Here is a 14,904-nt window from a genome sequence, read left to right on the forward strand (position 1 = left end):
TTCCTTTTCTCAACTTCACATGTAACGAAGGCAAAGCTGGAGTTGCTGAAGTAACTTCCTCTGCACCAGTCCTGGGGCTGCTGCTCCCCAGCTCAGGCAAGCAGGTTGGGAACCTCCCCTGGCCTCCGTTTCCTCCTTGGTAAAGGCAGCATAATAGTCACTGCCCTTCCAAGTGGAAGAGATTATGTGGCCGGAGGCGCCCAGCACAGACACAGAATATTGTTTCCTGCGCTCAAAGATGATGGTTTCTGTGGCTGGGTGCGGTGGCTCACACCTGTAATCCCAGCACTTTGGGAGGCTGAGGTGGGCGGATCACTTGAGGTCAGAGGTTTGAGACCACCCTGGCCAAGATGGTGAAACCCTGTCTCTACCAAAGACACAAAAATTACCTAGGTATGGTGGTGCACACTTATAATCCCAGCTACTCAGGAGGCTGAGGCAGGAGAATCGCTTGAACCCAGGAGGCAGAGGTTGCTGTGAGCCAAGATCGTGCCACTGCACTCCAGCCTGGGGGACAGATCCAGACTTTGTCTCAAAAAAAAAAAAAAAAAAAAAAGATGGTTTCTGCATTAGCACAAAACAACATTTTTTTTTTCCCATAGGCCTTCAGACTTTTCATACATTCTTTTTTTTTTTCTCCTCCAGGACTCGGATATGTTGGCTTGTCATAACTATTGGCACTGGGCTTTATATCTGATTGAGAAGGTAAGGTGGCCGTCTGTTTGCCCTGTCTTATCCTGTAGAGATTCCAGAGGGAAAAAGATTTTTCTAGCTTTTGTTGTGTATTCACATCCCGTGGAGCCCTGATGCAGTGGAGCATTAATGTTTCCAAAGAGCGTTCCAGGCTTGACCTGTTGTAGGGATTTTTCACTGTAGAGGCCTGGAAATCCCGTCTGTGGTGTATAACTTGTAGAGATCATTCAGAGCAAGTGCCTGTGGCTGGAGCGGAGAGCCAGACGCCCACCCCGCAGGGTGTACCTGCCTGGGCCATGAGATCTTGCAGCGGGAGCCAGGGTATGGGGCATCTGCTTGTGACACCCTTGACCCCAGTGATTCCGCCACAGGGTTCCGTGTGCCAGACTGTCACTTCCGGTGCTCTTTATCCTGCACAAAAGCTAGAAGCTCCCTGAATGTCCAAAAAGTGAGAAATGCTGAGAACGTGAGGGCCCTGTCATGACATAAGAATGTGATGATAAAGTGTCTGGAAGACAGCACAGAACCCAGCTAAATGTACAGGAGAGGAAACATGCAGAAAAGAAAAAGGCGGCTGGGCGCAGTGCTCACGCCTGTAATCCCAGCACTTTGAGAGGCCAAGGCAGGCAAATCACCTGAGGTCAAGAGTTTGAGACCAGCCTGGGCAACATGGTAAAACCCGTTCTCTACTAAAAATACAAAAATTAGCTGGGCGTGGTGGCCCCTCCCTGTAATCCTGAGGCTGAGGCATGAGAATCACTTGAACCTGGGACACGGAGGTTACAGTGAGCCCAGATTGTGCCACTGCACTCCAGCCTGGGTGACAGAGTGAGACCCCATCTCAAAAAAAAAGAAAAAAAGAGAAAAAGACTAGAAAGAAATACATGAAAAAGCTTGCAGCAGTTAGTATGAGCAATACCTATATTAACTTTTCCACTAGGAGAGAGAATGCTTCCACAGCAACTGTTTCTTCAGTGGTGGCAGCACAGGTACTGCTGTCCTTTCTACACTGGGGAACCAAAGGTCCGGTTGAAAGCAGGTTCACCTTCTCCCATCCCAGTGCCACCAAGACACTGCCCGTCCCCCTCTGAGAGGAGGTGGAGGCCTGAGGCCATGTGCTTAGGGGGCTTTGGCCTGGCCGTTTTCAGTTCACGTCCCAGTATTACACTTTGCTTTCTCCAGAGTTTAATCAGGAGAACTTTATTCTTCCAGGGCGAATATGAGGCCGCACTGACCATCTTTGATACTCACGTAAGTTGCGCTCACACCGTGTTCAATTTGTTGCAGCATTTTGCCTTTGAGTCTCAAAGAGACCAGATCTTTGAGTTCTTCAGGATTGTCCCAGCCAGAAAAACAGCTGGAGCAAGAACATGTTTCTTGTGTAAGGCCTGATGGGGTTAATTTTGCCCAGAGCAATGTTGTAACCCTGCCTATGCTGGGGACAGCGGTTGGCCCTGCTCACCCCGAGGGTGCTGGTAGATTTACACATCTAAGGGCCTCGCCTCTGCAATGGTGGGCTCTCCTCCAGCCCTTTCAGATCACTTTTCTTTGGTAAGACAACTGGTCTACCCATAGGAATTTTTTTTTTTTTTTTTTTTGAGACAGAGTTTCGCTCTTGTTATCCACGCTGGAGTGCAATGGGGCAATCGGCTGGAATTTTCTTCACTATAATAAAATAAAAATAACATAAAATTACGTGTACAAGGCTGGGTGTGGTGACTCACGCCTGTAATCCCAATACTTTGGGAGGCTGAGGCGAGTGGATCATTTGAGGTCAGGAATCCAAGACCAGCCTGGCCAACGTGGCGAAACCCTGTCTCTACTAAAAATACAAAAAATGAGCTGGGCATGGTGGTGGGCACCTGTAATCCCAGCTACTCGGGAGGATGAGGCACGAGAATCGCTTGAACCCAGGAGGCAGAGGTTATAGTGAGCCAAGATCACGCTACTGCACTCCAGCCTGGGTGACAGAGCGAGACCCTATCTCAAAAAAAGAAAAAAGAAAAAAGAAGGGTACAGCTCTGTGGCATTAAGTGCATTCACATTGTGCAACCATCACCACCCTCCATTTTGAGAACATTCTTCATCTTCCCAAACTGAAACCCTATACCCATGAAACACTAACTCTCCATTCCTCCTCCCTGGGCCCAGACATTCTTTTGAGAGGGGGAAAAAAGCCTGACTCACAGCTCCAAGGACCCCAGGGATGGCTTCATCCTAAAAGCCTGGAACCACAGAAATGCTTGTGATCTGGGGATCTAAACATCAGAGAAAAGCACACAATAATTTCCCTTGGTCAGGAAGTTGTAGTAAGAAATGAAGGGTGGGCCGGGTGTGGTGGCTCATGCCTGTAATCCCAAGCACTTTGGGAGGCTGAGGCTGGTGAATCACCTGAGGTCAGGAGTTGGAGACAAGCCTGGCCAACATGGTGAAACACGTTTCTACTAAAAATACAGAAACTAGCTAGGTGTGGTGGTGGGTGCCTGCAATCCCAGCTACTTAGGAGGTTGAGGCAGGAGAATTGCTTGAACCCAGGAGGTGGAGGTTGCAGTGAGCCGAGATTGCGCCATTTGCACCCCAGCCTGGGCGACAGAAGGAGACTCTATCTTAAAAAAAAAAAAAAAAAAGAAGTGATGGGTGACATACTCCAAGAACTCGAAGTGGCCTGCTCAGCAAAGCTGAGTCTAGAAACGTGATCAGGCAGACAACCCTCCCACCGGTGTGGTCTGAGGCCCGGGGGTGGGAGGTGGCCGATGCTTTGGGCCTGGTCTGGGCCCTGGATATGCAATGCAGTGGGCTCTTTTTTCAGGTCTGCCTGGTGACCCCTCTAGTGCTTGGAGCAGTCTACACCCCAGGCAAGGGTGATTGGCCTGTTAGTTGGGGTGATGGGGACAGTGGCAGAGGGCTTGCTCTATACAGGCCCCACCCCACCTAGACAGGCTGACCCTAGCTGTGCCTGCAGCCCCCTCATCTGGCCCACCAGCTGAGCCCGCCTTGGCGCCCTGTCTTCCAGATCCTTCCCAGCCTGCAGGCCAGTGGTACCATGCTGGACGTGGTGGATAGCTGCTCCATGCTCTACCGCCTGCAGATGGAAGGTAGCCACCCCTGCAGCCCCACTGGCTTCTGCCTCTTCCTCCCACATCATGAGAAAGAGGGTGCTGTGGCCTAGGCCCAGGGCTGGGCAAGAGCTCATGGGTGAGCCGCTCCAGACCCCTCTGCAGACCTGGCCGCTGCCTTGGGTACCGCTCTGCAGCTGCCTCCCAGCTGGCCCAAAGCTGGAGGGGGTGCCCAGGCCACACTGCCCTTTCTAACAGTTCCTACCGCTCCTCGATGTGGAAGCCTCCAGCTCTGCACCCAGGGCAGCACCTGCTGTGCTGTTCCCACTGCCAGCCTGCCAAGCCTTCGGGGCACTGGTGGCACCTGGCCACCTGTCTCAATGCCACCTCTTTTCCTGAAACATGAGTTTCTCAACTCCCTGGGATTGTAGACAGGTTTCTCAACCTTGTCATGCTCTGCAGGTAGCCTGGAGGGATCAGCCACAGCTCTGGGGGCTGTCGAGGGCTCCAGCCAACCACTGGGGTGCCAGATGGTTCTCCCCTTACCTCAGGCTCAGCAGAGCCATCTGGAACCACAGAGGCCTGGGCTAGGCCCTGGGTCAGCAGTACCATGAGGGGTGCAGGCCTGGGCTGAGCAATTCAGGAACCCGAGGGAGTGCATGACAGGCTGTGTCTAGAGATTCAGAAGGCTTCCTAATGGAGGTGAAATGTGAGCCCCAGAAGCATGTGTGGGGCTTGCTGGGCAGACAAGGGAAAGAGTTACACTCAGAGAAAGCAGACCATCCAAAGCTACCGGGACGTAGAAGCCAGCAGCCTGCTGCAGAACAAGAGGCCAGAGGGCGGGCTCGATGTGGTCAGATCAGGCAACAGCAGGCTGAGGGGTGCAAGAGCCAGGGAGCCCACCCGTGGGAAGGGCAGGCTGAGGCTGGAGACCCAGAGAAAAGTGGGGAGCCCGGGGCATCCATGGGGAAGCTGGGGGTTGTGTGGGAAGGCCAGGGGATCCAAGAGGCCTGGGGTTTGTCAAAGCAGACAGAGGTTTTGTTTAATAACCTTTGACACTTTTTAAAATGTGCTTCCTACTTAACGTGTCTATGGCTTCTATAATTAAACAGTCCTAACAGAGGCCTAAGCACAAGGCCAGACACTGCCCATGGCCCTGCCTACCTCCCCGGCCTCTCACCTGGGACAAGGTCATCAGGGCCTCCAAGGGAAGCGCTGTGGGGGAGGCCCTTGCACAGGACACATCCCAGAGCCTCATTCCAGGCCCTGGGTCTCCTCCCCATGTCCTCAGGGGTGTCTGTGGGCCAGCGGTGGCAGGATGTCCTGCCTGTGACCCGGAAGCACAGCCGAGACCACATCCTGCTGTTCAATGACGCACACTTCCTGATGGCATCCCTGGGTGCACATGACCGCCAGACCACACAGGAGCTGCTGACCACCCTGCGGGACGCCAGCGAGTATGCAGAGGGTACCTTCTTGGGGTGGGGGTCCTCACCCTGCCAAGAGGGTGACGGGGTGCTAGGGCCATGCTGAGACCTGTTCAGTGCCTGCCCTGCCTGTGAGTGCAGCAGGGGGATGCCCATGGAGGCTGCTCCCCAGTGTGCACCGCTATAGATATGTGTCCCCTGGTGCAGACTCCCGAGGCGTGTGCACCCACAAGTGTGTGGCCCACAGCTCTACAACTGGTTGCCCCAAGACACAGAGCTGCCTCCATCCCCATCGTGGGTATGAGATCCTCAGGGTCACAGGGCTGCCTCCCATGGAGAGGACACAGCGAAGCCCTGAAACCAGAGACACCTGCTGCTTACAGGCCCTGAGGTCCTGGACGAGGTGCTTCTCTGGTCTGAACATCAGTTTCCCTATCTAAATCAGGGATAGTGCCTGGCAAGAGCTGGTGAGGGCTGACCTGGGGGACCTGGGCTGCCCTGCCCATTCCCTTCGGGGGGTGGTGATTGCCTTGACTTGCAGTGCCAGGCCTTTGCCTGTCTTGTCAGCAATCCTGACAGTTCTGTTAGACTGGCACTGTTATGCCTGCTTCACAAGTGAGCAAACTGAGGCTGGAAGGTTGGGGACCAGATAGCTGGAAATGCGTGAACTCCAACCCAGGTCTGAGCTTAGTGCCCTGTCCCGTCCCCTTGATGGGCTGCCCCGCCTGTCACCTCACCTCATCAGCGTGGCATGTGTCAGGCACTGGGCCAGGGACACCTCGCTGAGGAAGAAATGGCCCTGCCCCTCCCGGATGTCCTGTGATGGGCAGACAGCTGAGGGCACTGTCTCGGGTTCGCAGATCTCCAGGGGAGAACTGCCAGCACCTCCTGGCCCGAGACGTGGGGCTGCCCCTGTGCCAGGCCCTGGTGGAGGCTGAGGACGGGAACCCTGACCGCGTCCTGGAGCTGCTTCTGCCCATCCGCTACCGGATCGTCCAGCTCGGTGGGAGCAATGCCCAGGTGAGCCGATGGCTGCCAGCCGGGGCGCCTGGGGACTGGGCCAGGGAGTCTGGGTGCCCTGCAGCCCCCAAGTCTCTCCCGTGGTGGTGGTGTCCACAATGTGGATGTGAATGTGTCTCTCACGCTCCCGCCCTGTAAGTTGGTCATCGAGGGTGTGGCATCAACACCACTGTCTCCCTGGAGAGCAGGCAGCCCTCGGTGGGCGGGGGCTCACCTCCCCCATCCCGAGGTACAGGAGCCTCACATGCCCAATTGATATTTCAGAGAGACGTCTTCAACCAGCTGCTGATTCATGCGGCCTTAAACTGCACCTCCAGCGTCCATAAGAATGTGGCCCGGTGAGCTCCTGGCCCCTGCCCAGCACTCCCGACTTTCATAGGCTCTCCCTGCAGACCTCGGGAGTGCCTGGAAGCCCCACCACCCTTGGCCTGAGATGCTCCTGCTTCTGAGGCTGTGAGGTTGGGAGGCTGTGGGGAATTTGGTTCTCCTTTGTTAGCGGGCTCAATTTGACCAAGTGGAGCCAGCTCGACCCCGGGCCCAACCTCCCACCCTCCCCAGCCCACTCCCTTTTAGCCATGCTAAGCTACCTGAGTACGCAAATATGTCCTGCTCTTTCAGGCTTCTGGGCCTTTGCACGCTTGGAACACCCTTTCTCCTTTTGCACCTGGCCGACACCTAACGCTCAGACCTCAGCTCATTTCTCCTGCCTGCCTGTGCTGGGTGCCGAGAGGCAGCAGTGAGCAGGCACACCAGGCACTGGCTACCAGGAGCCCATCTGTAGTTGGGGGAGCGACAGGGAGCAGTCAGTCCCACAGACACACGTAAACTCACACTGAGGGAGCAGCAGCTGAGGGCACACCCGAAAGTGCAGTGGGTTTAGCCAGGCCAGGCATGGGGCTGGTAGGAGGGTGGCATAGCTGGAGGGTGAGTGTTAGGAGGGTGGCGTGGCTGGAGGGTGAGTGTCAGGAGGGTGGCGTGGCTGGAGGGTGAGTGTGTTAGGAGGGTGGCGTGGCTGGAGGGTGAGTGTGTTAGGAGGGTGGCGTGGCTGGAGGGTGAGTGTGTTAGGAGGGTGGCGTGGCTGGAGGGTGAGTGTGTTAGGAGGGTGGCGTGGCTGGAGGGTGTCAGGAGGGTGGCGTGGCTGGAGGGTGAGTGTGTCAGGAGGGTGGCGTGGCTGGAGGGTGAGTGTCAGGAGGGTGGCGTGGCTGGAGGGTGAGTGTCAGGAGGGTGGCTTGGCTGGAGGGTGTGTTAGGATGGTGGCGTGGCTGGAGGGTGAGTGTCAGGAGGGTGGCGTGGCTGGAGGGTGAGTGTGTTAGGAGGGTGGCGTGGCTGGAGGGTGAGTGTGTTAGGAGGGTGGCGTGGCTGGAGGGTGAGTGTGTTAGGAGGGTGGCGTGGCTGGAGGGTGAGTGTGTTAGGAGGGTGGCGTGGCTGGAGGGTGAGTGTTAGGAGGGTGGCGTGGCTGGAGGGTGAGTGTTAGGAGGGTGGCGTGGCTGGAGGGTGAGTGTTAGGAGGGTGGCGTGGCTGGAGGTGAGTGTTAGGAGGGTGGCGTGGCTGGAGGGTGAGTGTTAGGAGGGTGGCGTGGCTGGAGGGTGTGTGTGTTAGGAGGGTGGCGTGGCTGGAGGGTGAGTGTGTTCGGAGGGTGGCATGGATGGAGGGTGTGTTAGGAGGGTGGTGTGGCTGGAGGGTGAGTGTGTTAGGAGGGTGGCGTGGCTAGAGGGTGAGTGTGTTCGGAGGGTGGCATGGCTGGAGCGTGTTAGGAGGGTGGCGTGGCTGGAGGGTGAGTATTAGGAGGGTGGTGTGACTGGAGGGTGAGTGTGTTAGGAGGGTGGCGTGGCTGGAGGGTGTGTTAGGAGGGTGGCGTGGCTGGAGGGTGTGTTCGGAGGGTGGCGTGGCTGGAGGGTGAGTGTGTTAGGAGGGTGGCGTGGCTGGAGGGTGAGTGTTAGGAGGGTGGCGTGGCTGGAGGGTGAGTGTTAGGAGGGTGGCGTGGCTGGAGGGTGAGTGTTAGAAGGGTGGCGTGGCTGGAGGGTGAGTGTTAGGGTGGCGTGGCTGGAGGGTGAGTGTTAGGAGGGTGGCGTGGCTGGAGGGTGGCGTGGCTGGAGGGTGAGTGTTAGGAGGGTGGCGTGGCTGGAGGGTGAGTGTGTTAGGAGGGTGGCGTGGCTGGAGGGTGAGTGTGTTCGGAGGGTGGCATGGATGGAGGGTGTGTTAGGAGGGTGGTGTGGCTGGAGGGTGAGTGTGTTAGGAGGGTGGCGTGGCTGGAGGGTGAGTGTGTTCGGAGGGTGGCATGGCTGGAGCGTGTTAGGAGGGTGGCGTGGCTGGAGGGTGAGTGTGTTAGGAGGGTGGCGTGGCTGGAGGGTGAGTATTAGGAGGGTGGTGTGGCTGGAGGGTGAGTGTGTTAGGAGGGTGGCGTGGCTGGAGGGTGTGTTAGGAGGGTGGCATGGCTGGAGGGTGTGTTCGGAGGGTGGCGTGGCTGGAGGGTGAGTGTGTTAGGAGGGTGGCGTGGCTGGAGGATGAGTGTTAGGAGGGTGGCGTGGCTGGAGGGTGAGTGTTAGGAGGGTGGCGTGGCTGGAGGGTGAGTGTTAGGAGGGTGGCGTGGCTGGAGGGTGAGTGTTAGGAGGGTGGCATGGCTGGAGGGTGGCGTGGCTGGAGGGTGGCATGGCTGGAGGGTGAGTGTTAGGAGGGTGGCGTGGCTGGAGGGTGAGTGTGTTAGGAGGGTGGCGTGGCTGGAGGGTGAGTGTTAGAAGGGTGGCGTGGCTGGAGGGTGAGTGTGTTAGGAGGGTGGCGTGGCTGGAGGGTGACTGTTAGGAGGGTGGTGTGGCTGGAGGGTGAGTGTGTTAGGGTGGCGTGGCTGGAGGGTGAGTGTGTTAGGAGGGTGGCGTGGCTGGAGGGTGAGTGTGTTAGGGTGGCGTGGCTGGAGGGTGAGTGTGTTAGGAGGGTGGCGTGGCTGGAGGGTGAGTGTGTTAGGAGGGTGGTGTGGCTGGAGGGTGAGTGTTAGGAGGGTGGCGTGGCTGGAGGGTGAGTGTGTTAGGAGGGTGGTGTGGCTGGAGGGTGAGTGTGTTAGGAGGGTAGCGTGACTGGAGGGTGAGTGTGTTAGGGTGGTGTGGCTAGCAGTTGAGTGTTAGGGTGGTGTGGCTGGCAGGTGAGTGTCAGGAGGGTGGCATAGCTGGCAGATGAGAGGGTAGGGGAACTCCAAGGAGCCCCCACCATTGCCAGCAGCCTTGGTGCTTCCATGGCCCGGCTGGCCTCCCTCCACTCAGGCTTCTGGGCCCTGGCCGGCGCCGTATAGCCCCTGTGCGCCTGACGAGCAACTTCGACACCTCTCCTTGCCCAGGTCCCCCATGACCCTCAGACATAGGTGGAAGGAATAGAGGAGCCATGGGGTGCCTGGTGGGGAAGGTGTGCTGTGAGAGCAGGTGGCAGTCCGGGGCCACAGGAGGCCCTTGGCTGGTGACAAGCCCAGTGGTTTAGGTGCAGGTGCACCAGCGCAGCTCCGTCTAGGCAGGGTTACCCAAATTGAGCCGTGCAGGTTCTGTGGTACTGATGAAACAGGTCTAGCTGGCAGCACTTGAACCGCCTAAAACTGTAAAATGTCTTGGACACATGCTCCCCACTCTGCCTTACATGGCCATAGACAAAACTATGCATGTTTCTTTAGTGGTTAAGCCCCTTGGGGAGCTCAAGCTGTGGTGTGGGTGGGAGTTGGTGCCTCTGGCAGCAGCAGTGGGGAAAGTGGCTGTGTGGACAGGAGGACTGAGGGTGGAGCTGGGGTGAGCATCTGGGGGGCAATGCGGCGGTGCTGATGTAGCCTTCCCCAAGGCCCAGTGGGGGAGAGCAGGCTGCACGGGGAGCGGACCGCAGTAGGTGTGGGGGGTGCCTTCTCTCCAAGTCCTGTCCTGCCACCAGGCAGCATCCATGGGGCCATCAGCACAGGTCACCAGCCCCCAGGGTGGGAAACCTTCCACCCCCAGCCATGGTGCCCCCACACACTGAGTGCCTGGCCCCAGCCCTTTCACACCACCCACGCCCTACAGAACCACTGTTGTCAGATGTTTGGGGACTGTCTTAGTCAGTTTGGGCTGTTACTTTAAAAGTGCCACAGACAGGCCGGGCGTGGTGGCTCATGCGTGTAATCCCAGCACTTTGGGAGGCCAAGGCGGGTGGATCACCCGAGGTCAGGAGTTCAAGACCAGCCTGGCTAATATGGTGAAACCCTGCCTCTACTAAAAATACAAAAAATTAGCCAGGCATGGTGGTGGGTGCCTGTAATCCCAGGTAATCAGGAGCCTGGGGCAGGAGAATCACTTGAACCTGGGAGGTGGAGGGTGCAGTGAGCTGAGATTGTACCACTGCACTCTAGCCTGAATGTGAGAGGGAGACTCTATCTCAAAAAAAAAAAAAAAAAAAAAACAGTGCCACGGACTGGGCGACTTGCACAGTAGGCATGCATTGTATCACGGTTCTGGAGGCTGGAATGTCCAGGACCAAGGTCTGGCTGGGTTCGGTTGCTGCTGAGGCCTCTCTTCCTGGCTTGTGGACAGCTATTTTCTTGTGTCCTCACATGACCTTTCCTTTGAGTGCCAGTTCTTTCACGTCTCTTCTTTCTTTTTAAATTTTTAAAATATTTTTAGAGGCAAAGTCTTGGTCACCCAGGTTGGAATGCAGTGGTGTGATCACAGTTCACTGTAAACTCAAACTCTTGGGCTCAAGGAATCTTCCTGCTTCATCCTTCCATAGTGCTGGGATTACAGGGGTGAGCCACCACATACACCTCTTCTTATAAGGGCACTAATCCCATTCACAAGGGCCCCACCCTCATGACTTAATCACCTCCAAGGGCCTTGTTCCTAATACCATCACCTTGGGCATTTGGGCTTCAACATATAATACATTCAGCCTGGACACAGACATTCAGTTCACAGCAGGGTCTTTACCTCAAAGTGTACCTGGGCTTTCTCTCTTTCAACCTGGGTTTTCCCCACTCATACCTGTTCTGCCCCATCTTGAGTGTGGCTTCCTGCACTGGAGGTCTGTGCCCTCCCATCCTTACCTCTCTCCAAACTGAGACCAGGCCTCCTGCCCCTGGGCCTTGGCCCTTGCTATTCCCTCAGTGCCGCAGTCCAGCCTGCCTGTGTTCTGCCTTGGGACCAAGGGACCACCAGGCCCCACATCCCTCTAGAATGTTCTGCAAGAGAACCTCCATGTCTGTTTCCACAGGAGCCTTCTGATGGAGCGTGATGCCTTGAAGCCCAACTCGCCCCTGACTGAGCGGCTCATCCGCAAGGCGGCAAGCGTCCACCTCATGCAGTGAGCCAGCCTGGCCGCCTCCACCATGCGGAACCTCGGTGATGGCCTCGCTGCGTCCAGTCAGCGTGCTGCACCAGGTTAGGGTCAGGAGACGGCTGGAGCCTGTTTGTTAGGGCTGTTAGAGGGTGATCTTCAGTTTTACGGGAAGGGGGTCAGAGGTTAATTTTAAATGTGATTCTAAATCTCCTTTCAGTGCTTGAGAAGGGCCAATGTGCATTTTTCAGCAGTCACAGCCAGTGCGAGTGCTGCTCTTTCCACCTGCCTTGCAAATTCTGTTTCCCAGGGGAATGTGTCTACTGCCTGGTGGTTCAAGGGTTGGAAGGCAGGGCAGGGGTGGGAGCTGATTCCACTAGGACAGGTCTTCCAGAGGCAGCCAGCCTCCCACCACTGCCTGTCCCCTTCCAGGCTGCCCTTGGGATGGACCTTTTCATTCTTTCCCTTATATTCTAGACAGGTTCTGTCATCTCATTGTGTTGCTGTCCCATTTTTCAGGTGAGGGTACGGGGGTAGGGGAGTGGCCTGCCCAGGGTCACACAACGAGAGGCCCCACCTGCTGCCTTTGGGCTCAGCCCCCTGCTGCTGCATCCACCGCCCTCCTTACGGATGAACGTGCACATGGGGTCCTCCTGCTATCTCTGGGGCGTCTTGGAGCCCCCTGGGGGGCTCTGTTGGTGCTGATTTGGACCCGTTTCTCTTTTTAAACTGCACATCATAAGGCTTCATGTTGAGCATGATTTTAATCATAAATGCACTTTTGAGATGCAGGGATTGAGCTCAGAGCTTCTCTGCTGTGGCAAAATGCAAAGTGCTGTGATGTGTGGCTGTGACAAGCCTGGAGTGGGCCCTGTTAGTGCCGCCTCTGTCTCCTGCTTCCCCACTGAGCACCTCCTGAATGTGCTGCTGACTGAGTTATGCTCTTTCAGCCTTCCTGTGAGGGGAGGTCCCAGTGCACAGATGTTTTTCAAGTTCCTCAGTTTGTACTGAAATTAGGTAGGGATTCATCAGGGCAGGAAGCAGGCCTCCTAGAAGAGAGGAGGCCTCCAAATCTATTGAGTCCCCACAGTGTGCTCAAGCCTAGGCAAATTTCTGTGGTTAAAATGAATTATTAATCAGTTCCTTCAAGTCTTTGAGCATCTATGGTGCAGGCCTGGGGCTGGGTCCTGGGGAGGTGGCTTCTCCCTGAACTTAAGGTAGGTGGGGCGGGGCAGGCCAGGCCAGGCGCAGTGGCTCACACCTGTAATCCCAGCACTTTGGGAGGCCGAGGCGAGTGGATCCCCTGATGTCAGGAGTTCGAGACCAGCCTGGCCAACATGGTGAAACCCTGTTTCTACTAAAAATACAAAAATTAGCTGAGCATGGTGGCGTACATCTAATCCCAGCTGCTTGGGAGGCTGAGGCAGGAGAATTGCTTGAACCTGGGAGGCAGCGATTGCAGTGAGCCAAGATCATGCCATTGCACTGCAGTCTGGGCAACAGAGCCAGACTCCCATCTCAAGGGGGAAAAAAAAAAAGTAGGTGGGGCATCTAGTCAAGAAAATGGGTAATTATAGTAGGACTTCCAGAGAGTCGCCTTCTCTACCCAGGAACTAGGGACATGTCCTAAGGGGAGCCTCCCTCCCCTCTCCTGGTTCCAAGCAAGACATGACTTAGCTGTGCAATTGGGAACCCTGGTCCCTCCTCCAGGAAGCCTTCTACCCCCCAACCCCCACTGCAGGCTGGTGAGGGTGCTGCCTCTGTGCCCCTCAGCCCTTGGCATGTGTCCTTGCTATTGCACCCCTGCTGTGACCTCTCCAGGTCAGGGACAGCATCCATCACCTGGCACAGGGCCTGCAGTGAGTAGCTGTCAGTGAAAGTTGGTGAATGAATGCATAAATAAATGAAGTCAACTCTGTATTCGGCCTTCTTGCATTGCTATGGAGAAATGCCTGAGGCTAGGTAATTTATAAAGAGGTTTAATTGGCTCACAGTTCCATGGGCTTTTCAGGAAGCATGGTGCTGGCATCTGCTTCTGGTCTAACCTCAGGAAGCTTAAGATCATGACATAGGGTGACAGGGAGCCAGTGTATCACATAGTGAGAGCAGGAGTAAGAGAGAGAAGGGGAGGTCTTGGACTCTTAAATAACCAGATCTTGTGTGAACTAAGCAAGAACTCATCACCAAGGGGATGGTGCTAAACCATTCGTAAGGGATCTGCCCTCACGACCCAATTACTTCCCACCAGGCCCCACTTCCAACATTGGGATCACATTTCAACATGAGATTTGGAGGGGACACACATCCAAACTACAGCAAATCCTATCAGGGGCAGAAATGAATCTGCCATAGATAGGCCACACCTACTATATGTTGATATGATACAGGGAGAGGAGTATCAGGAATGAATATTGGGGATCTCTCTGCCATTCTCCCAGCAGACATCCCCAGGATGAGCTGAGGGGAATGCAATGAGCAGGCCAAACTCTTTCCAAGCTGTTTGACCACACCCACCTACCCCAGCACTCTCTGTCCCTGCCTGGTGCCCTGTGCTGGGCTGGGTGAGGCTGGGGAGACTGGTGAGTGAGGGCTGCCCTGCCCTTTATGAGCCCACAGTCTTCTAGTGAATGAACACAGCAACATGGAGTGATTGGTGTGGATGATGCAAAACCAGGGACATGGGACCCAGAGGTGGCCTCAGCCAACCTGGAAGGCCTCTACCTTGGGTCCCCCACGCCCCACCCCCCCCCCCCCCCCCCACCGTGGCTGCTTGCTGGACAGCTCTCCCCGCAGCCTGCCCCAAGTAAACAGCTTATCTTCGTCCCTGAGAATGGTGCTCTCGATTTCCATCCTTTCCAGAGCGGGTCCTCCCAGGCTCCTCTTCCTGCATCCTCCTCCATCCATCAGTCCTGGATAATCAGAGCTCCCGCTTAGTGACACTTTGCCGTGGGTGGAGCCCCTCATTTGATCCTCAAGCCCCCGAGGTGGGTATTATACTTCGTTCGCAGGCAAAGGCTCAAGCGAGGTCAGCCTTAAGTTGCTGCCCACTGACCCGTCTACCAGTCCTGTCCTTGCGTCTCCATGGCTCAGGTCAGGGTTATCATATCTGCTTCCCATCCTCTCCAACACATGGATTCCCCAAGGCAGGCTCCATCACCGGGCCCCAGCCCCTGCCTCTCTCCTCCAGCGCAGCTCCCCAACCGGCCTGTAAAACCCAGGACAGGCTCCCGTCAGGTTCTCGGCCGTCCTCAGGCCGTGGCAGTTGGGGAAGCCCGCCAAGGGCGACGGTTCCCCTCCGGCCCCACAGGCTGTGCAGCTCCGGCCATGAGTCTCCCTCTGGTCGCTGGGTCAGCCGGCGCCCCCGTGCGCGCCTCGGGCAGGGACCCCGCCTTTTCATTACTGTTAGTAACAGCTGGCGCGCGCTGCTTCACAGCAGG

At 56.4% G+C, this 14,904-nt stretch overlaps 2 protein-coding genes across 5 annotated transcripts in view; both read left to right on the top strand.

Moving 5' to 3' along the window:
• LOC105489801 (tetratricopeptide repeat domain 38) overlaps positions 1-14,451 on the top strand; it is a 35,945-nt gene extending 21,494 nt beyond the window's left edge. For 2 of the 4 annotated variants that reach the window (XM_071080754.1, XM_011754914.3), the window contains 7 exons: positions 646-705; positions 1,906-1,944; positions 3,707-3,788; positions 5,041-5,206; positions 6,037-6,196; positions 6,461-6,534; positions 11,405-13,385. In XM_071080754.1, coding sequence (XP_070936855.1) covers positions 646-705; positions 1,906-1,944; positions 3,707-3,788; positions 5,041-5,206; positions 6,037-6,196; positions 6,461-6,534; positions 11,405-11,498 — 675 coding nt within the window. In that variant the 3' untranslated portion in view covers positions 11,499-13,385. Of the gene's footprint in view, positions 1-645; positions 706-1,905; positions 1,945-3,706; positions 3,789-5,040; positions 5,207-6,036; positions 6,197-6,460; positions 6,535-11,404; positions 13,386-14,326 lie in introns of those variants that run through there. The other 2 variants (XR_011614218.1, XM_071080753.1) reach the window with 2 other exon arrangements.
• The window catches only part of LOC105489802 (G2 and S-phase expressed 1), a 34,636-nt gene continuing 34,059 nt past the window's right edge, over positions 14,328-14,904 (top strand). Inside the window, exon 1 of the mRNA XM_011754917.3 lies at positions 14,328-14,451. The gene's annotated coding sequence lies outside the window, so the exon portion shown is untranslated. The remainder of the gene's footprint in view (positions 14,452-14,904) is intronic.

Source organism: Macaca nemestrina, chromosome 15, assembly GCF_043159975.1.
Source record: "Macaca nemestrina isolate mMacNem1 chromosome 15, mMacNem.hap1, whole genome shotgun sequence".
NCBI classification, from domain to species: Eukaryota; Metazoa; Chordata; class Mammalia; order Primates; family Cercopithecidae; genus Macaca; species Macaca nemestrina.